The 25,850-nt window shown below is 41.8% G+C and overlaps 1 protein-coding gene across 1 annotated transcript in view; it reads left to right on the forward strand.

The window, feature by feature from the left end:
• The first annotated feature begins 950 nt into the window (after positions 1–950).
• Positions 951–25,850, forward strand: part of LOC145439991 (uncharacterized) — a 32,170-nt gene continuing 7,270 nt past the window's right edge. The window contains exons 1-21 of the mRNA XM_080317655.1: positions 951–2,884; positions 3,533–3,637; positions 4,794–5,016; positions 9,378–9,460; positions 10,400–10,798; positions 13,159–13,310; positions 13,387–13,515; positions 15,969–16,095; positions 16,690–16,798; positions 16,859–16,988; positions 17,502–17,637; positions 17,695–17,779; positions 17,840–17,946; positions 18,869–19,003; positions 19,220–19,334; positions 19,963–20,607; positions 21,364–21,456; positions 21,657–21,833; positions 22,921–23,121; positions 23,477–23,740; positions 24,785–25,059. Coding sequence (XP_080173781.1) covers positions 2,768–2,884; positions 3,533–3,637; positions 4,794–5,016; positions 9,378–9,460; positions 10,400–10,798; positions 13,159–13,310; positions 13,387–13,515; positions 15,969–16,095; positions 16,690–16,798; positions 16,859–16,988; positions 17,502–17,637; positions 17,695–17,779; positions 17,840–17,946; positions 18,869–19,003; positions 19,220–19,334; positions 19,963–20,607; positions 21,364–21,456; positions 21,657–21,833; positions 22,921–23,121; positions 23,477–23,740; positions 24,785–25,059 — 3,807 coding nt within the window. The 5' untranslated portion in view covers positions 951–2,767. The remainder of the gene's footprint in view (positions 2,885–3,532; positions 3,638–4,793; positions 5,017–9,377; positions 9,461–10,399; positions 10,799–13,158; positions 13,311–13,386; positions 13,516–15,968; positions 16,096–16,689; positions 16,799–16,858; positions 16,989–17,501; positions 17,638–17,694; positions 17,780–17,839; positions 17,947–18,868; positions 19,004–19,219; positions 19,335–19,962; positions 20,608–21,363; positions 21,457–21,656; positions 21,834–22,920; positions 23,122–23,476; positions 23,741–24,784; positions 25,060–25,850) is intronic.

Below are 25,850 nucleotides of genomic sequence, written 5' to 3' on the forward strand. Positions count from 1 at the left end.
CTTACATTGAGAAGATTAAGGCGAAAAGCGGGATTACGATACCCGCAGTGCGCGTGTGCAGGTTCTTATCTGTAAGCGCCTACCTTACACGTTAAGTTATCATATTTCCGATACTGGTATTGTTTAGTGCTATAGCAGAATGGTTCGTCGCGGCTATCGGTAATGTTGGGTATCTTTACTGCATCAATCCGCATGTCATTGAGTCCGCGTATACCCGGCGTCGGGTGATTTGCACACTATCTCTGAATCGTGGGAGACTTCAGTCGCCCCTTTGACCGCATTTTGAATCGTTAGCCCGGGTTATTATTTGTCACACATGACTTCTCACTGGAAGGCTACACTGGCAGTTACATGATACCGTTTGTAAGTGCCGCGACCGAATCGGGAAGGTTATTCGAAAATAAGGCGTAAGCTTGTGATTTCGCAGTAACGGCAGAAGTGGATAATAATACATGGCTTTCTCTGTGCTCGCTAATTTTATATCTGGCGGCAAAATTGCATATCGCTACGCGTATTATTTTTGCCAACCCGACTCTATGGACGCAGCGTTTTCGTCGTGTTTTTGTGTCATTTCGATAATTTACCGACTCGTTATAATTACTGTTCGTATCGGGAATATCTGCGATAATTATATAACGGTTCGCGAAGAAATGCGGCCGTAACGCCTTTATGTGGAATTGTGCTTGGAAATTTCTCGCGCTGAATCGATATTGTGGTACTTGTGGTTTTTCGTGCCAGTGTTTACTAGTTGGTTGAAGCCATCCGGGTGTTAAAAGTGTAATCGAGTGTCTCGTTTATTGTAGAGTGCCTGTGTTACAACATACAAGCGAATCGAGTATGGCGTGTGTGTTGTTCAATTCATTTAGGAATTTATGACTTTGGCACCTCGGCAACTCAGGGATTTAAACGATTTGATCCGTTTATAAGAATTATATTTCATACGTACTCAAGTCGAGTGAAATACTCGCCAGACATTACATTACACATTACACACATTACGTCGTCACCGAATCTCATAGTGAAGGGTTCTATTTTGGGTTACTGAAACTGAGTCATCATTCGTTCACTCCAGTGACGAATACCGCACTTGGAATTCGCATATTGGGGACTCTGCTCTGAGGCGTTGTATCGGGCCGAGAAAACAGTGCGTATTTTCGTACGATGAATAATTTATTGAGTAGCGTCAACAATGAGTGTTTTGAGGAATATTCATCTCGGCGTTTGATTACACGGCGGGATTGATACGATTGGATGTCGGCTTAGCGCATGATGTCTTAATGCCAAGCCTGATTGGAATTCGCCAATGTATGGATTCGTCCGACAGGGATATATCACGTTCTCGAGCTTAATTTTTACGAAAGGACGATTATATTAAAGCATAATTTTATTTATTTTCGCTTACAAAATTTCGTGATACAGTAACGCGGCGAGCGGCGGATAAGACTTTGAAATAGACATTAAGCTTGTGTGTCCTTCATTGCATTGTGCTTATTCGCGTTGCGCTATCAAGAAATGAGCATTTATGCCCTCGATCGCCCACCTGGATACATATAGACATATAGGTAATTGGACAAGTTACTAAAACAAACAATCCTGATTAATTTTGGAAAGCGATCAGGGTATCCTTCACCCAAGATAAAATTCGGATTACTTTATCACTGTAACAGAACAGTGCTCGCCTGATATCGCTTTATGCAGTGATCTGGTGCTGTGAATAAATGATAAGCGATTAAAAAGCTATCAAGAATTCTGAGAGTCTTCCTCCGGCGCGCGCTTTGGGTGCCTTGGTACGCGTCTATTAAATGCGAGCGTCTCGTAAACGCGATCAGTTACGGTACCGTGTCCGGCCGTGAGTTTCGTTCTGAAATGTTTGATGCAATGCCGCAGTACAACACCGACACATTCTGTAACGAAAAGCTAGTGTAAACAAGGATAGACGTTAACAAAGGGATTAGTTAGTATGCTGTGGTACCGCTTAACTAACACGTTACACTGCTATTGGTAGACTCTGTATGTAACAGGCAGGAAGAATTACCGATACTTAGCGCCGTGTGAAACGAAGTTCATCAAACACCCGTTCGAGGGTATTGTATATATGTACGGTTGATCAGCGTACCGTTAGGGATCATTTGCGTGTTTTCTCATGTTGAACCACCGTCCACCCGAGTAGCCGATCGCGCCGAGACTTATCTTTTCCGATTCAATTTCCGGAAACATTAGAAGACATTAGAAATCGTGACCTTCGAATTCCCCGTAAATTGCAGCCCAGCCCGAAAAGAATAAGCGACGTGACGTAACTTGATACTGGCGCGAAGCCGCTAATTCGGTCCTGGATAGCGTTAATTTACTGCCGTTTACGGGATTGACCAGCTCCGACTCGCACACTCTGCAATCATGTCTCGATATTACAAGTTATTATGAACGATAGATGGTGCTATAGCGCTAATATACTGCCGTGTTATGACGCGCGTTTTCCGCGGACCGCGCAAACGAAAATTAGCGCCTGTTTGCAATGCTCCTGTTTCGAGCTCTAATTTCAATGTATACTTGATCCCATTACAGTTGATCTTATTCCTACGTTCGCCTGTTCGCTCGCTGTTTGCGCAGCTTACTTTTTACATCGCCCGCCGCGACCTCTCCCAGGCGACTGAGCTAATCTGAACTGCGTCTCCGGATAATCGCCGTGACTGTGTGCGTGTAGCTTGCTGGAAGAAATTATGCGAATTCGTGATTGCTGACCGGGAGGGAATAGAGTACTGCGGTCGAAATGCGAGTTACCGTTTGTTTTGGATCGACGCGCGTCATAGTTCCTTGTAAGGGCGGTGCCACCGTTGCGGAGCTGGTGACAGAGGCCTGCGCCCGGTACAAAAGAGCCATTGGACAGGTAAATTCCGACTTCTTAGAACTATAATTGCAGTCAGTGTGGCGCGAAGACGATTTTTATACCTCTATCCTGTGATTACGGCTCGTCAAAATCGAGTGCCTCAGTGGCTCAGTGATTCTATTCCGATTGGGGAACCGGACTTCTTGTCAGTATTCTAGTATCATTTATTTTGACGTCATCACAATTTATGCTTGGTTCGTGTTCGAGAACTCTAATCCTTGTGCCAAGTTCTAGTTGCGATTCGAAAGTGAAAAGAAACTGACTTGGCGAGAAATCGCGGTTTGTCATATTATGACGCATCAATGTTATGTTTGAAAGTAATCAACTGTTGCGCAGAGCGCAGTGTGGAATTCCAGCCGCCGAATAGAATGCTCCTTCATAGAATCCTTGCCGCTCTTGAAAGTGAAAATACAACACTACTGATGAAACTGATCTCTGGTCATGACTCCTATCCGTTCTTGGCCGTAAATATATGTTCAGGTAGCGACATGTGTAGGAATTTAGGGTTATTTCACGAAAATACCTTTCAGAAGTGGTAAAAATGGCACCGACCTAGTTAAGTCCAGCAGCTTGACTGCCATCAACGCATAAACGTTATTGGTCGATTAATTTAAGGAAGAATTGACATAGGAATTTATCTTCCCGCAGAGTCCGAGATACCAGGTGAATATCCGCCAGTTGGAGCACGCGTCCGACGGGGGAATCCTAGATCTGGCCGATTACATCTATGACGTCGCGGAAGATCGGGATCAGGTATTTGTTTGCGTTTGGCGCGCGGATTGCTTCCTGCATTGGGAGTTTGCGATTTCGGGGCGGATGGCGGCATATGCGGATTTAAACGGGCGATTACTTCCGACTGCGCATTGTTTTTTTTGTCGACTGCACCTGTGATAGACTGGTGTGCTAAGTCGTGAGCTTGAGCAAGGATCAGTCTAGCCTAAGCCGCCTAGCCATCGCATTTTCGTGACTTGATACTAAATGTAGTCAGTAACGAAATCCTACATTCTCGGAGCTGTCAAATTGGTTTTTGCGTACTTGCAATATATACTCAAGTGGTTTTGATTCCAGGCTACCACTTACTCTGAACAGTTTAGCTTCCTGGCAAAACTAGGCCCAGATAGAATACTTGATCTTTTACTTACTTTAAATCCCTACATGTACTTGAGCAGGACTTCACGGCGTTAGTACTACGTCTCATTGGGTACTAACTGACAGTGACTACTTTGACCACTACTATTTTATAATGGTTTAGGAATGCACGGAGTGATGCGTCATGGTTTGGCCATTTGACGTAACTAATCAGTTTCTAATACGGATGAGCAGTGCTTGCACAGTACGCTCAAAGATATTTGTTGCCATTTTAATAATATCGGTCGATGTTTTTATCCTTTGATCCAATACCAGTATCGTTTTCACCTCCGCCGCCGCATGATATATCTAGCACGTGCGTAAAAAGTGACATATCTCTACGTTTACTTGTATTCGCTCACCGAATGACTAGCGATCTCGCTCGAGAATTGTGCTGTTAATCTCATGCATTCGCGTTCAGCGATATTCAGTTATTCACCAGTCACCAATAATGACACAGTTATTTCCGCGTGACACCTTTTTGTGTCAGTAGCTTCACGCGGTTGCCACTTGCTATAACATGTCGCGTCGAATGTCAAATGAAAAAGCTGCGTGCAGATGAGATGAAATGGTGTTTCCCTGGAACATTCCGTAATCGGGGATTGATCATTTCGCGAAATTGATGGGAATATAATCGCGGTAGTGATTTCTTGACGAGTCTGAATTGAAATTGAGAGTAAGGGTATGATTCGCTTTATCAGACACTGGTCTCGGAAGGTGAATTTTCAATGTTATCCCGCCGTTGATAAGCCGTTTCGTAACCTCACTTTTGTCTCGTCAGCTCAATGCCATTTTCGACGAAGAGAGCGACCGATCAGATCGGTACAACGGGATCGGCGTTTTAGACGATTCCGGTTCCGACGGGCACAGGAGCCCGCATATATTTCAAGGCGTCCAAAGTAGTAGACGTTTGAAGGCGCCCACCGGAAACGCCACTGTCATCAAGCACGAGGACAGGAAGGCGGACCACGAGGTCAACGTGGGCGCGGACGCGATGAAACCAGGTGAATTGGGGTTTTGTGTTTTGTCGGGTGTTCTGTATAGTTAGTGACTTGGTTCTGACGTTTATTTATGAATGGAGATACGGGTAGGAGGTTGTCACTGATCAATATAGGAGTATTCGAGTATCTTTTGTTTACATGCACTTCTTATTGAAGTGTTCACGTTTTTAGTCTGCTCGCACTTCTACTCGCGAAATCAGGCCTCGAACACTTACATTTTACGTACTTTATACTTCTACTTGTGCCTGAGAGTAGTATTTTCCGATGTTACTTCGACTTCTACATGACATTTTCCAGTAGAAAAAAAAACTATAAACTAGGCCCCGATCAGTGGTTCTCAACCTGTTTGACCTCGCGCAGCGGTAAAACTCAAATGTGGCGGACCGCTAAACCTTCAAAAATTAAAAGTAAACCCTAAATTTATTACGACAAATCATTTCATCGCGGATGTAAGCGTTGGAAACCTCGTTTATCGCTGCTTTTTTGACGCTATATATTTATGCGTGGCTGTGTTAGAACTTCTGAAAGGCAAAGCTCGCGAAGTCCAGTTAAAGACTAGCAACTCCATTGTGATTGTGTAATGTGTATCAATTGATAGGAATGCGACTTTTGCCGATTGCTATAGCGTCTATTATACTGCCTAGTGTCGCTTAATTGCACTGTCGGAGTTGAATGAAGTTTGTTTAACTGTCTCTGTAGCTTTCACGTATAACTTTTCTGAAACAAGTTACATAGGCTAATTTTAATCAGTTTCGCGCAACACCTTCGTTGTGGCGTACGCCCAAAGTATGCCGTGATTTACTACACAATACAAAAATGCTTTCCAAACTTGATCAGTTCGAAGTTTGATGTTTTATTTCTGTTATTTATGAACAAGCGACCAGCTTCTTGAATTTTGGAATTGAAATATAAAATTATACTATATTCGGCGGACCGGCGCTTGAGAACCACTGGCCTAGATTACTTTCTCATTACTTCTTTACTTACCATAATTGAAAATGTTTACATCTACTTGAGCTTGAGTAGAAATTTACGTTATGTGACCTTCGGTTATTCCGATATATCAGTACGGACGTTAGCTGACCGGCAAAGCTTTCGCGGCAGATTTTGGCGTATTTGAGATTGCAAAATCAATCTGCTTTCGGCCGTGAAAGTTCTAATCTTGAATTCGCTTCTTCAAGATTGTATCCGGGAGTGACTGCAGTGATCCAAATTCCGTAATTCTAATCCGGCAGCGGTGGTAGTACAATTTCATTCATACCTTTTGTTTCCGAGTCCAAATCCCGGCTCATCTGCGGTTTCCGGCTTGAAGTGCATGTGTACGCCAGCCGCGCACGAGGGATTTTGCAATTTTTAAAAGTATCGGGATGTGCTACGGATTGTCTCTACTTTCCAAGAAGCTAATTGTACTTTTGTGTTCGGCTTGCGGTGTTTTCAATTCACTTGACGTGAACTGTCCCGTTGCAGCAAAAGCATTCGCCTTGTAACAAAAGGTCTCATCAGCTACTGGCACGCGATCGCGTAACTGAAGCCGCATTGGAATTGTGCTAGCGGACAAGTATTTTCTCGCCGAGGTTTACTCGGCATTTGTGTCACATTGCAAGAGGGGCTTGCTATTTTCTACACGACTCAGTGATTACCCTTATTCTACGCATAATTGTTCAACACGCAATTAAGTATAACTGATTTATCACGCAAGAGCATGACGTTGAGTTGTTTGTGTATGGGTTAGCAGTGTGCTATGCAATGGCGCACAATCGACGGATATTCCAAGTTGCTGAGGCGTAACTATAAAATGGTTTTTCAACAAGAGATGTAACGATTAATAGTGACGATTTGTGATGGTAACGTCTTCTTCTGGCTCGTGCTTGATAAATAGTCACCGGACTTGAATAAACCTACTCCTCTTTTGAGTGACATGCTTCCATCGTGTTCCCTCTGCATCCCCTGTGACCACGCGACTGGTTATTGTGTCGTATTCTATACCGAATATTGTCTCTCTGCAATATCTCTCAATCTCTTCAATCACACCTGTAGCGCCTGATTATGAGCAAGAAATTTCGCGATACTTGTGCGTGACAGTTGATTCATCGGATTATGCTGCAGTGTTTCGCCTCTTTATGACTTAATCGATGCACTAATCAGATGGTCATGACCTTGTTGAAATCGAGGGGATAATTGGGGGATGCGTCAACATTTTCGAAGCCGCACTATGTTTGCCCTCGGACATCGCTACCTACCCTCCGAAGTAGGGCTTGGGTGTTAGCTAAAGGATGTATGCGTGTATACTCGAGAAGAAGCATCGTATCATGGCCATGGTTTTTGGTAGGCCATGATCGTATACAAATTTAGATTTATTCATCTGTTGGTGTCGAAGACGCAGACGGCAATATGAAGTCGTGCAGTGACCAATGAGCATTTGTGTATCAGTATCTTTGCGGAGTCACTTGACTCGCTATTGAGGTTAGAACAGTTAGTTGCAGGATAATAACAATACTCCGTGCGGTAATTTGTGTTTCAAAATCTCTCGAGAGTCGTCTGTTTCGATGATACCGTCCATCGCTCTGAAGCAATCATGATATTACACGACAAATATCCCGCTGGTTAGGCTCTTCAGTTCAAGTGTCATTACTGCGTCTGGCAATCAATTTGCCGGTTCTTTCAAGTGTAGTCTCAAGAAAGCTTCTGGTTTCTCTCACCAAATAACGACTGTCGAGTATCGAGTTATTGGAGATCTTCTTGGGACACGGCGTCATGTAGGGGTTCAAAAGTTGTTAATTAACGAGCTTCTCTACCTCCCGACCAAGAGGCGAAATAGTCGATGTTTATCCACTTTTCAAGTTCATACGCGTCGATGTCGGTTTATTATTCGTTCCACGCGAGCGATTCCCACTATCAACGTACCCTGAACGCTAAAATATTCGGCCAACCTCTGCGAGGCTCCCGCGTTGCGCTTTGTGCCATTCAAAACATTTCCTTTTCAAGATGCGAAGGAATGTATAATTTGGGCTCCCATCGAGGTGCGCTTTCGAAGCTTGCCAATTCGGTAGTTAAATGGTTATTGTTAAAACCGTCGAGTCAGTGGAATCAGCTAATTTATCTCTATTCGCATCTGAGTACTTTCGGTTGGCAATGCGAGCTGATGGCGGTTTAGTTCAAGTGGTGCGATCTTACTCCTGAATGCAATATACTCTCCGTTGATTTGTATGATTGTTGAAGTGCCCTTGGCTGTAGTATTTCTCTACGGTAAATAGCACGTTGGTAATGTATTAGTTGTCGACGGTTTCGGCAACGCTTTGGAAATTTTAGACCGGCGCAGATTACAATTTGTCGCTACTGTCTCGTCCGTCGTAATATAGCGATTGCTGCTGCAACCATGACTTCATCGCACCTTCGTCATTGTATGGTCTGTTTTGCGTCACAATCGTCAAAAGCATTGTTTCGTATGACGCCATAGTAATAACAATCGGAAGCGTCTCGTTTTTGCGAAACGTTGATGGTGTGTCCTGGGTATGTTCTTATATTGAAGATGGCAATATTTCAATGGTTGCGTACCATGTGCGTGTGATATAGTGTTTGTGGAATGAGTTACAAGAATGTCACAATGCGGGTGTCTTTACTCGTGTCGTGAAGTGACGCCCATCGTAATCGGTTTTACAATCCTCGTTGCAATATCGGTTAAGATTACTGCTTACTGTTATGCCTCATTTCTCTATTATGTGCCGGTTGAATGAATCGCGTACCAATTCGTTGCTGAGTAGATTGTGTAAGATATAGTTAGATTCATATGAACTGGGGCTTATCGATTTACATTTTCTCATTGTGCTAATAGCATTCAGGCTCAATACTGGCTATATGTGCTATAAATACAGTGAGTGCCGTTTCTGTACGTGCATAATTTCATGTTAGGAGGTAATAGGCGGTGATATAATATACATTGCATGACTTTAGTGTTCCAATATTCGTTGAGTTGCTTGATGTAAGTGAAATCAAGATTGAAAACGTGTACTGATGTAGTAAATATAGTTCAATATTTAGGCTCGATTAGCTGTATTAATTCGTATATGTGTTTTGCATTGAATTTAAGTGTTGTTATGGCTGGGTAGAGGTATTGGTTTAAATGTCATTTGCTGTCAACTGTTCAGTGTGATCCTAACTTTAAAGTTCAGAACAGTTTGTTGTTTGGAATTACTACCAGATATTAAACCCTGGCCTGTCAACAATTTCAAATATTCTGCTACAAAACGACAACGCCTTCCTGTGTGAATAAATTCGGCGACTGTCAATATAACTTCCTATTTGTAATAATGTGTTTATCCAATCTGCCGCTATTGAGGAATTAAGCTTTGATTCTATTATTCCAGGGTCCAATTGTAGTATCACTGTTCGTGGGCATAAAGGTAGCACCATGCGAGACGATGACAGAATCAAAAGTCCTCTGAAAAAGGTACCGTATGGAAACTGTTTGTCATGCTCTTCTGTGCTTTGAAATTTTTACTGGATCAATCAACTTTTATAATTGAACTAATTGGCTCTAATACAGTGGTTCTCAACAGCCGATTTGCGGACCGGTGCGTGTGAACTTTCAAAACGGTCCAACAAATACATTAGAATACATAATTTCATTGCAAAATGCAATGAGTTGGCCGCTTATCCATTGGTTAGAAATATGTGATATCAAATTTTAAATTGATTCTTGAATCGGGAATGTATTGCTCTGTGTCGTGCTTCAATTGTTGTACTAAACTGTTTATAAGTAGCCTACAACTCGTTTAAGACTTTCAGTGCATGAGAAAACTAAGAAGACTATTTGAAGGGCTTCTCGTAGGTACCGAACTTCCATATACAATTGCAATTTGCATAGTATATTCATATTGAAATGAACCCGGATATTTTCGTCTGACACTTCAATATGCAGTACTATTCAATTGTATAAGACGACGACATGAAACAAAATGCCCTCAATTCCAACAGTAGCTGAACATTGAACAATCAAAATCAAGTTAATAGATTTTATGAGGACTTTGCTTTGCAGAAATTTCAATAGAATCACGCATCACACATACATACGTCAAATATGCAGGAGCACATTTCTTATTGAATTGAAGTTTCCGATATTTGCTTTTAAGCTGCGTACCTTTGTCGCAATTACGTTTTAAGTCAATTTTGGTTTATCAAGGCTCACTTTTCTGCCAATTTTGTCTTGACATTTTACGAATCCCCCAAAAGCTGAGAACGTTGAACACCATAGCTTTGTGTTGTGTTATGCGTCTTGTTTATATTTCATATATCATCCATTCCCTTTTGAATATGAGCAGTAGGGTTTTAATGTAGGCCTCATCTTGCTATGATTTATGAAATGCTACGTCGCTTGCCGTTTTCACAGAACATGGGCCACTCTAATATTTATAACCGTTCGGATTCCGGAATCGAGCACAAAGACTACAGTTACGCCAGCGACATAATGAGTTCGATCGACCACCAAGACGGTCACAGTTTCACCTCAGCGCCGGAAAAACCCGAGAAAAACCACGTCGGCGAGAAGCCCCATATCAAGATTCGCAAGTACAACGACAATTTTATCCGCGGCGGCGGCCGGCAGTCGATCATGGGACCTTTCGCCGGCGATTGCGTCTATGAAGACGATTACGAAGACGACTCCTATCAAGTCCGAATAGATCAGTATCTTCCCCCGCCTCCAGATAACCCAGACTTTTATCCCCGTTTCTATAACGACGCGCAGGAGACGTTCGTTGATATTGACGAAAGGAAGCTGGGTATCGAAGTGAGTACCGTAAACCGGGGTAACATTGGACAATTCTCAACAATTCCGCTTTGTGTCTTGGAAATGCTAGGGTGTAGGGTAGGGAAAGTTTCGTGTTTTTTGGAGTCATGGAGCAAAGATTAGAATAAACTAATCCAAAATCTTCATGGTCATAAATAAGTACCTTATTTTTGTAAATTATCCGTGTCCGTGGGGTAACTTTGGACAATGTAGTTTTTCGTATGCCTTTACCCTCTATTGTTTATGAAACCTCGTAAATTAGGCTTGTTTGGTAACAGTTGATGAGAGCAGTGACTAAAACTGAAACAAAATAGTGTATGTCTGGCCTATTGCATGATTTTTACCTAATCCCCCCCCCCCCCCCCCCCCAAAAAAAAAAATTAGGTAGTTTATGAAGGCTAATGCCCCCTTATCCATCCCTTTACTCAATTTTCCCTCATGCCTTCACCAATTGGGACTTATAATAACGTATGGTGACAATGGGGTATCCCACTGGCAGTGTCAGCAATCGACAGCAAACATTAAGTATGTTAGCGTGATTTATTGCCGATTTCGAATATATTACTGTTCTAGAAAAGATGTATTTTCCCTTTCCTATGTCCTCTGATAGATATATTTGTCGTAATTTACGATATCCCATATTCAGCAGGCGCATCTTTAGGAGTATGTGATAAGTTTTTCAAGTAGCTTACACCCGATTATAATCTCTCAGCTCATTGCCTACCCATTTTTTCATATTTTGGCAAACTCTTAATTTATTAACCTTCTAATTCCATTTTAAGAAGCCATCAGGCCGGTCATAAGGAATATAGTTGACGATAGCCTTTAACACAGATGAAGCAGCCACTTTCCAGAGCTCTAAATATCACATTTTTCACTGTCCAAAGATGCCCCGTTCTGATAAAATTTGACGGGGTAACTTTGGACATCACATTTTCTTGTATTGATCTAAGGATGAGCCCACTGAGATTTTAGCCATGGATTAAGACTACTTAAAGGTATCTGCTGTCAAGTTTTGAATCTATGAATCACATGCTATCTATGTTTGGCTGTAAGAAGTTTATTGGCCATCAATTTTGACGAAATTGACCCCCTCCATTAATTTATCGATGTTGGGTCAAGTTTATCTGGTAGTGAAATGAATCCACCTTTTATAGAGACTACTTGTAGTACTGTTGCCTCATGAAAAAGAATTGGACATCCAGCGGTAACCCTTTTTCATCAATAACCATTTAAATCTTTTACTGCTTAGTGTCCAAAGTTACCCTTAAGTCCAAAGTTACCCCGGTTTACGGTATTTTACTTTCATGAAAATGAGCGGTACACTTTTAAATTAACGGTGGAGACCTGCACTTGCTGTAAATCATGTCTGTATTTTCGAGATGGTCTACAAACATGGTACGCCAGTAGAAGTAACACCCTACATTTCTACTGGATTACAAGTAGACATGGCGAATTTCCAAGACTCATCAGGTGCTAGTAGAAAACACTACATTCTGTTAATAACTAGTCTCATAAATTGGTAGAGGGCCTGCATACTTTTAGCAGTTGGCCGAAGGTGGATACTTTCTAAATTGCCGGGTGCATCCCGCAATATTCGGTTAACTTGATACGCAGGCTATTTCGCCCGGTTATTGTGATATTTCACTGTTAAAAATATATCCCAAAACAATTTTCTACTCCAAGTAGTTTTGGCTAAAAAACATGAGAAAAAGTGAAAATCAAATGCGTACGCTAAAGGCATTACCAATTGAGTAGTGCGAGTAGGAAAAAGCTACTCCAAGAGGTAGAAGTAGGGTAGACCTACTTTGTTGCTGATCACATCTGCTTGTATGTCACTTATCAGTGTGATCGATCGATGTTTCGCAAAACATATACTGTCAACAGCAGGATTGCTCACACTTTTGCATCTTGCAAGTTACTTTCAAAATGTCTAATCTCTTTGTGATGCACCTTCATAATAACATGTGCAGGTTCGTGTTCCGCTTGGGTGCCACCCGCATCAAGGTTACCTATAGACCCAGCAAAATTACTCACACGATCTATCAGTAGAACCGGATGTATTTTCTTGGGCAGTTTGCTTAAATATTTACGCACATATGTGCAAGACATGCATGATCCCTATCGCGGTGATTCAGAGAAATTGAGCTTGACTTTATGTTAAACAATTAATATATATGAATGATTAAGTAATTTGTCGTGATGTATATGACGAGAAGACAGGGCCTTACTGTCCGATGAAGTTAGCATGAATAATATGCTACTTAGAGACAATTGAATACAGTAGGCTATAATAACCAATTGACCCCAAAATATGTTTAGTTGGCCTTTCCGCATAACACGATATCACTCCTATTTAGATAAGGAGTTACAAGGAAAAGAACGTTTTTCTCGGACTCATGGTCGAATCGGTCCAGAAAGGTGGGCGATCGGACCGCGAAGGCCTTTTGCAAGAGGGTGACATCATCGTTGAAATAAACAACCACGTTCTCGCCCATTACAACTATCATATGTAAGTTTTGGAAATCTTGAAATTCGCACTTCCAATTTTCTTTGAACTGGGACCTTCGAATATATTTTGAATGCAGTGCACAAGAATTATTCAAAGACGCCATGAAGAGTCGCGAGCTGCAGCTGCGGGTCTATCCTCACGAAGAGAGAGAGCGCGAGATCTCGTCTATGGAACAAGATACGAACGAATCTCCTCTCAAACACAAGTATGTTTTGTCTTTTACTTTTTGGCGAGTGTGTGAGCGTCTGCTAATGAAATCTTTTCACTCGATTAGGTATATCATTGCGGAATGCTTGTCATAACATAGGCGTTGTGCTTTAGTGATTCTTGGTGCAAAGTGGCATGTTGTTAATGTTTCTTTTCCTGTCACATTTGGCTGTAGACTTGCGCTGGGTTTTCAATGGTTGAGGTGCATGAAATGTTAGTTGAGCGTCTGCAATTTTTTTAGGGTAGGTAAGATTTGAAGGTACATCTACAACGACGTACATGGTAAACGAGAGATTTGAGCATATACTTTTTTGTGCGAGATCACTCGATATAGTGTACAATAGTCAATGGTGATTCATTGGTGGGTGTTTGTCATCGCTTTTTTGTCCAAAATCCCCAGTATGGCGGTGCTGCTTCATCTTTTCGACTGTTGTGCAGTGGGTGATATCAAATCGCGCTCTTGACTTAGTTTGAAAAAAGTGAAGCTCATGCCTTGTTCACTTTGTGTTAGCCAAATCCAAATTTGTATCTTGCTGTGTTGGTATTTCCTGGAGTCTGTCAATTCTGATACTGTTCATTTATATCTGTAAAATAAACCTGAAATCTACACCCTAGTAGCATGCTAGTGTTCTCGACCCCAACGATGCTACTTTTCTCTCTAGTCTCATGCAATTGGTAACTGGTTTAAGCTACTGACAACTGATCATGAATGGGTTTGTTGATTTTATTTCAATACCAACAGCAGTTAGGACGCCATCAGTGAGGTAATACCAAGAACTATGTGTACATTTATGACTGTTCAATTGAAGAATGACCCGGTTTATTGCTCTCATGCGTTCATCTTTTTGTTGAATACCTCTCCTGTGTGATCCATTGGGATAGTGCTAAGTTAATATATCTCCCTCAAAGTAAACAGCTCTTCTTCGTATGAGAGTTATTGTTGGTTAAGTTGAACGTTGCTTTCAGTTCTTTGGGGCCAAATCTTGGTAGTGCGTTGCTCGCGCTGTTGTGGAAGCTGGAGTTTTTGCAATAGGCCTCAATCTATACTTGGCTGTCATTATTCTTTTTGGTTATGGTTAATGATTAACTAAAGTAATCTTGCAATTTTTCCTAGTGTATTATATTGTTCGTTATCATAGTAGCGCTGGCATAATGTATAGAGTCACGCTTGCTTAGCACAGTTCAACGGTTATTTAAATCAAACAGTCATTCATGGATTATCACAGTTTTGACGCCTTGTCGTTAAGGCCATGTTAGTTTCTCCATTGAGCTTGACTTTCTAGCGATGAAAGACAGACTTATAAGTGCGAGTGATAAATAATAAATAGATTTTGTGGGAATGGCTAGATGTGCAAGTCGCTCTTGTATAAGCTTGGCAACCATGGTAGGGTTGCTAGTCGACAGATGGCGAATATGATACTGTGGATGCTTGACTGTTATCAAGACGGAGGGTTTCAATACTGGAAGAGGGAAGATAGGGAATTATTACTAGATTAGCAGAATTTATTCCTCACCATGTGGTCTGCTGTTATTGTAGAAATCTATATAGAAATCTCGAGGGCTTGTATTGTTGCTGCACAGCAAGCCGAGAATTGCAGTTATTACAGAAATAGTAGGTTGCTAGTTGGTTGATTTTGCTTCAATACAGGAACAAATTTGTGTTTAGTGGGGTTGTTGGCGTGGAAGATAGCAATTTAACAGTTTCAGTGGCAAACTATATTGTGTAAGATGCCATGATTTAAACTTGGGATAGTGGCGAAAGTACTAACTACTGGTACAGTCAGTTTGAACTATTACTTAGTAGTCAATGCTTATCTGAATTGTTTATGCCTTTGTTTTGACACCTGCTTTAATGATGCCATTGTAGTCATACTCTAGTACACCCTCGTGACATGTCAGCCTATACCACATATTATCTGGGCGAACCGTAGCATTGGCTTTGCTATCTGAAGTAGTACTTGACAGGTAGATTGGCTTAGGCCTATTATCATCAGTACTTTGTCGGTATAGCTGGTGTGTAATGTAGCATGTGTAGCGTATCTGTTTTTATATGAGATTAGGGCTTTGAAAGCAGGTAAATCTAGCTATCTTAGGATTGAACATGTTCACTTGCTCAGTTTTCACTACTAGTCTGTCAAAGAAGGGAGAAGCTAGCTAGCTCTATATTGTATTGAGGTGTTGATATTTTTATGAATCAGTATTGCTATCAAATGATAATTCAATATTTAGCTATTTCTTATTCCAGCACCCAAGCGTCTATCAGCTTTTATGGGGCTATTTACCAACAAAATTTCATCAACGTGTCATGCTAGTCTTGTCAGTGGGACAGGCACTGTTTTATTGCCTAACCTTCGTGTTTATTAACTATATTTCATTCAACAACATATTTACCTTGTCTGGGCTGAGCTGTTTCTCTCTATAAACCCGCTAACGGATTACACTTTTTCTCAGGCACATTAAGTCTCCGAGCATACCTGTGCTGTCACTTACTGAACCTTCGCCTAACAAACCTCGTGCTTTATCCTCTGCCAAAAGTTTGCCGAACCTCAACGACCCAGCGGACGATGATGGTTCTGAAGTGAGTGAAAACAGATTGATATAACGCAGGGGTCCACAGACTTATTTTTAAGAGGTCCATGAAAGACCATTGGATATCTTATTGTTTTTGTATCAAGGTTTAAATTTGTTTGGGCGTACGCCTAATTAACTTATCATCCCATATCACATAATGTCTAAGCGAATTTACTATTTACTGTGGTTTTACTTTCGTTGCTCACCGCGATTGAATACAAAAGCCCCAGTGTTTTTCTACGCAGCAAGGTTCCTTTTGAGAAAGATAGAACTTGACCAAAGCATGGATTTATCGCAACATAAAAACCTTATCTGAAAGCACCATATAAAGTTGCTCATCGCATTGTCCAGGGAAAAATCACACACAATCGGAGAAACCTTGATATAAACGAATTTATTGAAAAGCATTCGTTGTTCCTTGAATTTTATCGCAAACATCAAACATTTTGTTACCAATTCATTCTAATTTCATTGTGTCATGTTCATTCAATGCAGTTCAAACAAATCTTATGGGACTAAGTCCCAAAGGGGTCCACTCTAAAAGAGTTTAGTAACCCTTGAGCGTGATGGGGTCTGAATTCAAAACTCTTTCTCTTTTCAGGATGTGAGCTCCGACGGAAAATTGCCCCTGGTCGCTCGCATGTCATTGGATACACTGTCGAATAACACTCGAAAAATCGGAAACATGTTCGAGATTCAACTTAAGAAAGGTGGGTTGATTTGCCTTTCCGATGTGACGCGAGTTTTTGTTGATGCATTTCCATAATTAGGCGATCAAGGGCTTGGCTTCAGCATCACCACGAGGGACACTCAGATTGGAGGCGGCGGTCCTATTTATGTGAAGAATATTCTACCGAAAGGCGCGGCGATACAGGATGGAAGACTGCGTGCCGGGGACAGGTAACAGTAATGTAGTTGGGTGCGGGTTTCGTATTTCGTAACGTCCCCTTTCCAAGATCAAATACCCTTACCGCAATGCCTATTTTGACTACTCGTGATTTTGTCATTTCATCAGCGCTATGTCATATTCGATGATGGCATTGAAATTTTCATGATAAGCCGTTAGCTGCGTTGATAACGGATGGGCGTGTTATGGGTTTGAAAGCTGCCAGACTCTAGGCCAAGCTAATTTTCATGCTTGGAAGATCACCAGCTGTATCTACATAATAGTCATTGGATTGTGCAGTATCGCAGCACTCTTATCCAGATTCCAATGCTGTGATTGATGAACTCGTGCGGTTTTTCAAATTTTTTGTCTGATTTCCAAGGCTGGATAAAAAATACAGTGAATAATGGTAAATCTACAAGAAATATTGCATAGGGTTGCCTATAGTTTCGAGAGCAATGGCCGGTATCGATATTTTCGTCCGATATATCGGGATTTGGTGACAATAAAGGGCCAATGTTTTGTAGGCTGCTACAAGTGAACAATGTTGACCTGACCGGTCACACGCAAGAGTCTGCCGTGAACGTATTGCGGGGTATTGATGTCGGGTCCACTGTTAAATTGGTCGTCAGCAGGCATGTGACGATGTTACCTCGGAAGCTGGTGAGAAATTATCCTTCATCTCTATACAATCGACTCTTTACCGTGATCTTGTGGTAGGATGACGATCCCGTAGCAGATAAAACACTCAGCGACGCCGCCAATCGAGAATATTTCCAATTCGAAATCGCACTTAACGACACAGGTTTGCGAGCGTTTTCCGTCGGCTTCCGTGACTTTGTGATAATTACGAGTTATTGTCTAGGATCAGCGGGTCTCGGTATTAGTTTGAAAGGCAATCAGAGCAAGAAGACGAAACGGGATCTTGGTATTTTCGTCAAGTCTGTGTTTCACGGCGGGGCTGCATATCAGGTTGGTGTCTTTTTGGTCAAGTGATTTTACGTGATTATTGGGCTTTAAAACATTGTCTTATGCACTGGTGAACATTAGGGCTCTTCAAAAATGACTTTTTTTCTCAAATCGTAATATTGGTTACTTGATAAAATTGTTAGGTTACCTAATTTAATCCTACACACAAAATTTGGTTCAATTCCAGCCAGTAACCGCTTTGCTACAGGAGAAGAAAGTTTCTATTTATTATGTAAAAATAAATAATAAAAAATTTCAAAATTTTCTGTTCACCCCATGAAGGTGTTAGGCTGTCTATAGAACAATGCTTACCAACCAGTGAAAACGGAGTTATAGCCGTCGAAAAATTTTGATTTGAATAAAATTGTATTTACGGTTAGCACAACTATAATAAATAAACAAAGAATCGGTCACCGTAAATACTATTTTATTAAAATCCAAATTTTTCGACGGCAATATCTCTGTTTTCACTGGTTGGAATTGAACCAAATTTGGTGAGCATCGTTTCTATAGACAGCCTAACACTTTCATGGGGTGGACAGAAAATTTTGAAATTTTTTATTATTTATTTTTATATAATAAATAGAAACTTTCTTCTCCTGTAGCAAAGCGGTTACAGGCTGGAATTGAACCAAATTTTGTGTGTAGGCTTAAATTAGGTAACCTAACAATTTTATCAAGTAGCCAATACGATTTGAGAAAAAAAGTCATTTTTGAAGAGCCCTAGTGAATATTGCCTTAATTTGTTGCGTTTAATTGCAGCTGGCTAATTGTCTTATTATAGTTACTTGCCGATCAAGCGTACTTTCACCAAAAGAGACGAGTCCCATAAAAAACAAGATTGAAATTTTGTTACATAATTAAATTTTTCTCATTTTGTGTGATAGACATTGACTTGTATTAATCGCTGACGCCATTTTTGCAGGACGGCCGCTTGAAACCTAACGACCAGCTGATTACGGTGAACGGTCAGTCGCTGATAGGGATGACCAATCATGAAGCAATCGATACTTTACGTACGTCGATGTCCACCGTTGGAAACGTGCGAGGGATGATACAGGTTTGTGGTGCGGATGTGTCGCAGGAAATTGCAGGCCGTCGACAAAACCACAGAATTAGTTGAGGAAGTGTTGGCTTCAATTGAGTACTTGAAAAATGTAAAATTGCTTTGTTACTTAATATGTTCAATGCATTTACAATTAGGCCTGTTATATAGATATGTTTTTTCAAACTTATTTCATCTTTCAATATTTCAATACATTCCTGTTTCACTTAGATGGTGATTGCACGCCGGAAAGCGTCCTCGGCCGAGCCTTTGTCGTCTCAATTCTCTTCGGAGGCGAGCAGTGAAATCTCCGACACTATCGGTAATGAGAGAGGCTCCCGCTCATGTAAGCTGTCGATTTTGTTTAAAAACGCTTTGTATATGGTGGCGTTGCATGCGTCGGTGGGTGACGTTTCATGGAAGTAACTGTGTATGGTGTAATTCGCATTCAAGCCATTGATTTATGAAACGAGGTCGCTTAATTATATTGAGATTATCCTTTCCCAGTAGGAAGCACATAAATGCGGTACATTGGCGTTTCTGGGATTGACTGGTAACTTTCAATATATAATTGAAATAACCAAATCCAATTTTGGACACGCAAACTCGTGTCTCTGATACCAGTGATGCTCCAACTGCAATATCAGGAGCTAATCAGTTGGATAATTGACGATAATATCCAGAATAGGAAAATTATGAATAAAATTTGAATAACGACTGTCCACGGGTGTTCCATCATTTGATTGAGGTGAGATACCATTATGCTACTCTTGAACCTAGCTCGAAGAACATCTTTCACCCAATGTTGAATGTCGTACAAAATGTTTATGTTGGAAAAGTTGTTTTTCCTTGTTTTTGTGTTTTATAATCAGCACTTTTATTTCAGTTATTTCGATTGTTTGTCGTGCTTTTTCGCTTTCGTTATATCACGCAGTCGCTTTTTGCTTCATTATTCTCAACTTTAAACCATGCAGCGCAAGCGAGCAGTTGCCATTCACGTCAGTCTTCGTCACCCGCGTCATTTTTGACCGCTCTAAACCAAAGCTACCCTGGAACCGTACGCCAGAAAGGCCCCAGACGCTCCTCAAACAGTTCCTTACCCCCCTGCGTCGAAGAGGACAGACACCGTCTTGGTTCTGACTCTGCTGTAACGTATGCAAAAACATACACGCCGAAATTGTCTGCCGGCACCACGAGTACTCCATACATGAAGAGCACACTTTTCAGGAGACACTCATCGCTACGAACTACCAATAAGGAACGGTTGAATTTTGCCGAAAAGGTTAATAGATACACAGAAACCTCCAAGCCGTCGCCACTACAATATAAGGATATAGTCGGCGTAGGTAATATGGTCGGCACGGCTGCTATAGACAATCATTATAAACCGAAGAGGATAGTACGAAAACCCGTCCAGCAAGGCGGAGGATATTTTGAAATGAATGCAGACTTTACTGCCAAGAGATCGTTGTCACAAAACAGTTTACTGCGTCACACGTGTTTTACGAGCCCCGTGTGGCCGACGGTTTCTACGACGCTGCCTACGCGGGTGCCTACGAAAGCTAAGTTCGATCTTTCGCGGGACAAGGCTCGAAACTCGACTTCCAGACGCTTGTCAGGTATCCCACCGCTTGAGGGAATGCGGCCCGGCATTTTGTGGGAAGAGTTTTGCCGTGCTGGTTTTTGTCGAACGTTCGGTAGCTCTCTGCCTGGTTTGCGACTTCATCTCACAGCCATACTCATTATTAATACCGCTCGGAATCGGATTATCTAATATGTACGGACTAACTAATTGCCTCTGTGGTTTAGTTTGTGATTTGTCATTGCTTGATACGCGTTGGCCATTTATTTCACAGCATGACTTATTAAAATCGAGGCTGTTTTCGAACCAAAACTCCGCTCTTTCTGAAAATGATGTTATTTGATGACACTTGGAGTGAAGCCACATCCGAATGACATCTTCATGCTGTGTATCATCCCTAATCCGTACATCACAAAGGCTTGTCAGTGGCTGTGTACTCCATGACACAGGAGATTATAGGATATACTTACTTTGTTGTAATTGGACTTTACTTGACCTCACTTTACTTGACATTCGGATTTTCCGATTACCATAGCTATAGGCTGTTTCAAACGGTTTCTTTGTGATACGCAGTGTTTCCGCGCGAGCCTTCCAATCGCTTTGGCACATCTCTAAGACTCTAACCAGCGTGCTGTGTGCTCTGCCCTTTTCGCTGTGCCTTGTGCATCTTGATATCTGCCGTGCGTAGTCGTTTGTTAACATTGTAACGCGGAAGTGATGATGCGGCATGTTTTAACAGCATTTTCGATATTCGACGGCAGTGTTCTGGGTTTTAATTGCGCTGTTTTTACAGCTTTTGACAACGGAATGGAAGATGACCACGGACGCTACAGTGAAAACTTACCTCATCAAATTGACCCCAGCCCATTCGATTCGAAACACCGCGGTATGTTGAAGCTAGAAGGTTTTTCTCATTTCATTTTGACATTAGCTTCTACTAAGGGGGTCAAAACAGTCAACTTTGCTACTCCAATGGAAGTAAAAATATACGGTAACTGGTGTAAATTGGCAAAAACTTCAGTGTCGCAAAAAATCAATGGTAAAAGTACTTCGTTACTGACCGCCTCTTCTTCTCTCCTTTGACAGACGGGGACCGGCAAAGTTCCGACCCGGACTTTGAAGACCCGAACGGGGATCCATTTTCGCGCGAGTCAATATTCCGGCAGTCCATATCGGAGAAGCGGAAAGGCGCCGCTTCGCGGGACACGCAAAACATGGATATTGTCAAAGTGCTGAAGAATAAGCAGCTGGCTTCTGAGAAAGGTATGTCATCTGGATTTGTCGCTTTTATCCGTATGTGAGATGGGGTTGTTTTACGGAGATTTTACTTTGCCAATTGCTTATCTTATTGTTTTCATTCAAATTGTACGAGGTATTTATATAGGCTTACAAAACTTCACTATCACAGCAAAAAAATATTGCCGAACGAACTTCCTCGATGAGCTTAATCAAATTCTAATTATAGAAATATCTTTTAGGTCATATCGACACAACGTGACAATTCTTTCTATATTTCGAGTTTGGTTCACTGCATTGACTGACGTTTACGTCTGTTGTGAGTTGTGAGTGGAATCAATTTGGCGATATTAAGATATTGTTGGTTGCAAAATGGAAGAATATGTAGCACCTAGAGCAGTGGTTCTAAACCTTGCACATTCTCTGACGTCATTTCTGCATAAATATCGATGTCTAGGTGTCCTCAACATCAACCCCAATGCAATTTGTCTCAATTAATGTGATAAAAATGCTAAAAAATCCCATAAACATCGGTTACTCTGTAAATTCTAGAAAATTCACTGTTAGAATGTTTCAATGCTTTGAAATATTGGGATACCAGTTGGCCTACTATATATGCATATATATATATATATTCTCTGGAACTGTGAATTGAAGTTTTAATACTTCCACTTCGAAGATATCCATCCTATCAAGCTGTTGAAGGCTCTCTCCACTTGCTATCTCAGCTTTGCTGTGGATTCGACTAAAGTCGAGGAATATTGGGGTACATGCCGTAGTCGGGGCGCCTGTGTGACGTGTCGGTAGTACTGGGCGCTGTGATTCGTATTCAAATTCTCGGGTTTGAATCCGTGTTGGTCCTGATTGTATATTTGTAAATTTAAAGTACAATCGGATCTACCGTTTGTCATTAAGAGTGTACATTGTATGTGTTCATGTCAGCGAGTCTCATCCGCAAAGAGTGTATTTTTTAAACCTTTGTGTCATTTTTGAGATTTGATCACATTTCGGTAGGCGATTGACGAAATTTCAGTATCTGTTCCAAGATTCAGTCTCTTCTGATTGATTACACGGCAAGGTTATAGCAGATCGAACAACTCGACTGTTTTTTTAGTCGAAAAGAAACTAGCCGAGCTGGACTCTCCGAAACGGCCGTCTTCGCCGCGGTCAACCCCCGTGAAGTGGGTCAAGCCCAGCCACTCCCGAAACAGCAGCGCGTCCAATTCGACTCCTTCGAAACAAATCAATAAAGCCGACTCCGGCGCGGCTCCGATACCGGCCAGGCGAAACTTGAATAACAGCAGCAATTTGCCAGGTGTGTGTTCCGTTTGTGGGTAGTGTTAGCTAGCGCATGCTCGTCGATAGGGTTGGGCAAAATGGAGTACTGGTGTGATTAGATTCCTCGTTCAGTACGAGACTTCGAGTATCGCTCGTGATGTCACCAAGAGTGCATGTTATTTTTGATGATGTCAGTTCGGATAATTGCAACTGTGTCATTGCAGTTTGTGACAATGCTCTGGGTTAATCACGAAACAAAGCTATGTCATTGTTGTTAACGTTCGTAGCTTTGTACGGTACATGTTGTGGACACTGTGATAACTCGAATTGTTACAATTTATGCCCGGCTTTTCTTGTCAGTAGCGTGACGGCATGTTTTATTTCGTAAGCAGCGTTCGGTGCGGGACAGCAGTGGGATAGTACCGGCCCGGGGTACCCGTCCGGACTCGACTTTCCCTTTCCCCAGCCGCCGCCGCGGTACCGCGACGTGGCCGGCTCCCCGGGCCGCGATTCCTTGTCGCTTTTGAAAAAGTCGAACTCTTCCGACTCGCTAATGAACTACGGTTGCTTTCCCGGCGACCGCGCGTTCGCGATGCCTGAACCGACTCGAGATTCGACTGATTTCGGGGACTTTCCGGTCTTCCCGTCACGGGCAGGTAGAGAATTGGCGCTGCGAGCGCAGCTGTGCTGGTGTTGGTGAAGTCTCGCGGTGAAATATTAAAATATCGTAAATTCTATTGTCAAACCCCTTCGCCGCCCGTTACTTTCAGATTTTTGAACTTGCGTGCTTGGCAGGGTCGTAACCAGGTCACAAGGCTCCGAGTCACAAGTCAATCTCACTTTTATAGTTTTGACTCCAGTCAGGTCGAGTCACTTTCACTTTCAGCAGAGGGTCGAGTCATTGTGTTGACTGCTCAGTTTCCTATTAAAGTCCTGTTAAACCCGCTTTTTATAGCTATGTTTGGTGATATTGAATGATTCGCATTTTAAATAAATACTAACTTTCCTCACTTTCGGCAGATTCTGAGTCGCATTTTCAAGTACCAGTACCAATAGACGAAATCCCGATAGGGTGGCTACTTTACTATTCTTCAAAATTACAACGAAATGTCGGTCTTGACCGTCTGAGTCTCGAGTCATATGACTTGGTTCGAGTCATGCGCAATGACTCTAGTCCAAGTCGAGTCAATACGCAGATTATTTCGAGTCGAGTCGTTTCCGCATTTTGAGAAAATGACCCTCGGAGTCCAGTCGAATATTCAGAGAATCATGACTCGAGTCATTACAACCCTGGCCACAGCAGCTAAATTGTGGGCTTTCAACAAAATCTTTATTCGAGTAATCTTCTGCAAATTCTGAAATAACGCATATCGGCCATCGCAGCAATGTCGCACGTTTCTTGCCTTCTCAATCCAGCCTGTTTTCACATCAAAATCGCTTTGATGTGTGGTATTGTCTTTTGCTATAACATCGCATCAAAATACTTTGACGCAAAACCCTGAAATTGTGCTCTCCATGAAGTGTAATGAAGTGAAGTGCGCCTATGTTTAATCGTACTGATATCTTACACGTATTAACAAAATGGTTTATAATTTGTCGAATCGACTGATTATATCGGATTTAATCTGCATGTTGTTTAATTCCTGTCTCCCTGCGAATTTGCCTGATTAATTCGATTTCTTGCATGTCGCTATCCCCAGTCCTTCCGAACGACGATTTGAACCAAATCGCGGCATGCTGCGCGCTGGCGCCGGAAGGATATTGGAACCGGCGTTACTTGTCGCCGCCGTATCGCAAAGTGCCGAAAAAGCATCGCAGTCCTTTGACAGCGCGCGACGCCGGGAAGGAGCCTGTCGAAAGGGAGGTGCAGGTCGGACCGACGCTGGGAATCGCAAAGTCGAGCTCGCTGGAGAGTTTACAGTCGGCGCTGAGGAATCTCAACGAAGAGGGCGGATTTCCCAAGGCACAGCCGCGGGTTTGTTGCGGATGTATTGACACTTTGAGGAGTAGGGTTATTTAATAATGCTTTTTTCATCAATTTTTACGGGCTGTTCAATAAAATTGTTTGCTTGGCTAAAAAAAACGCTGCATGGTAAGTTTGACTTAATTCCAACTGGTAGAAGTGAATTTGTTGGAGTAAAAAATTCAGGGAAGGCCTGTTTATGGTGGCGAATTCTTTAACAATTATAGAACCCCTTACCGTAAATACTATCATTGCGAATCCTAAAATTTTGGGTACTTCTCTTCTACTGGTTGGAATTGAGGCAAATTTACTATGCATCGTTGTTTTAGATGACTTAACTACGCCATGGAGTAAATATTTTATTTTTATCATTTTCAGTTAATTTGAAAAATCTTAACTTCAATAGATTCGCTTCTACGGGTTAGAATTCAGCCAAATTTGATGTGCAGCGTTGTTTTTTTAGCCAAGCTAACAATTTTCCTAAATGGAAGAAATTATTTTTGAACAACCCTATTAAGGAGTGATTCGTGCTCCGCTCGATGAGTTTTTTCGCCTAATTTGAATAGTTACTTCTAATTTGTATCTGCTCAGAGAAAAATTGTTAATAATTTTGCCTACTGTAGCAGGCGTAGATCAGAGATGAGCGGATTTAATATTTCCAAATCCTATTCCTGATGTGGGACTCGAATCAACGTTACATTTATTTCATATCTCACGCCAAGACAAACGTCGCATGAAATTTAGAAATCATTTCTTCGAACCCACCTCAAAAATGATTATAATGCCACGAGATGATATGATTT

Source organism: Botryllus schlosseri, chromosome 5, assembly GCF_051294905.1.
Source record: "Botryllus schlosseri isolate E-star chromosome 5, Bs_hap1, whole genome shotgun sequence".
In the NCBI taxonomy this organism is placed as follows: Eukaryota; Metazoa; Chordata; class Ascidiacea; order Stolidobranchia; family Styelidae; genus Botryllus; species Botryllus schlosseri.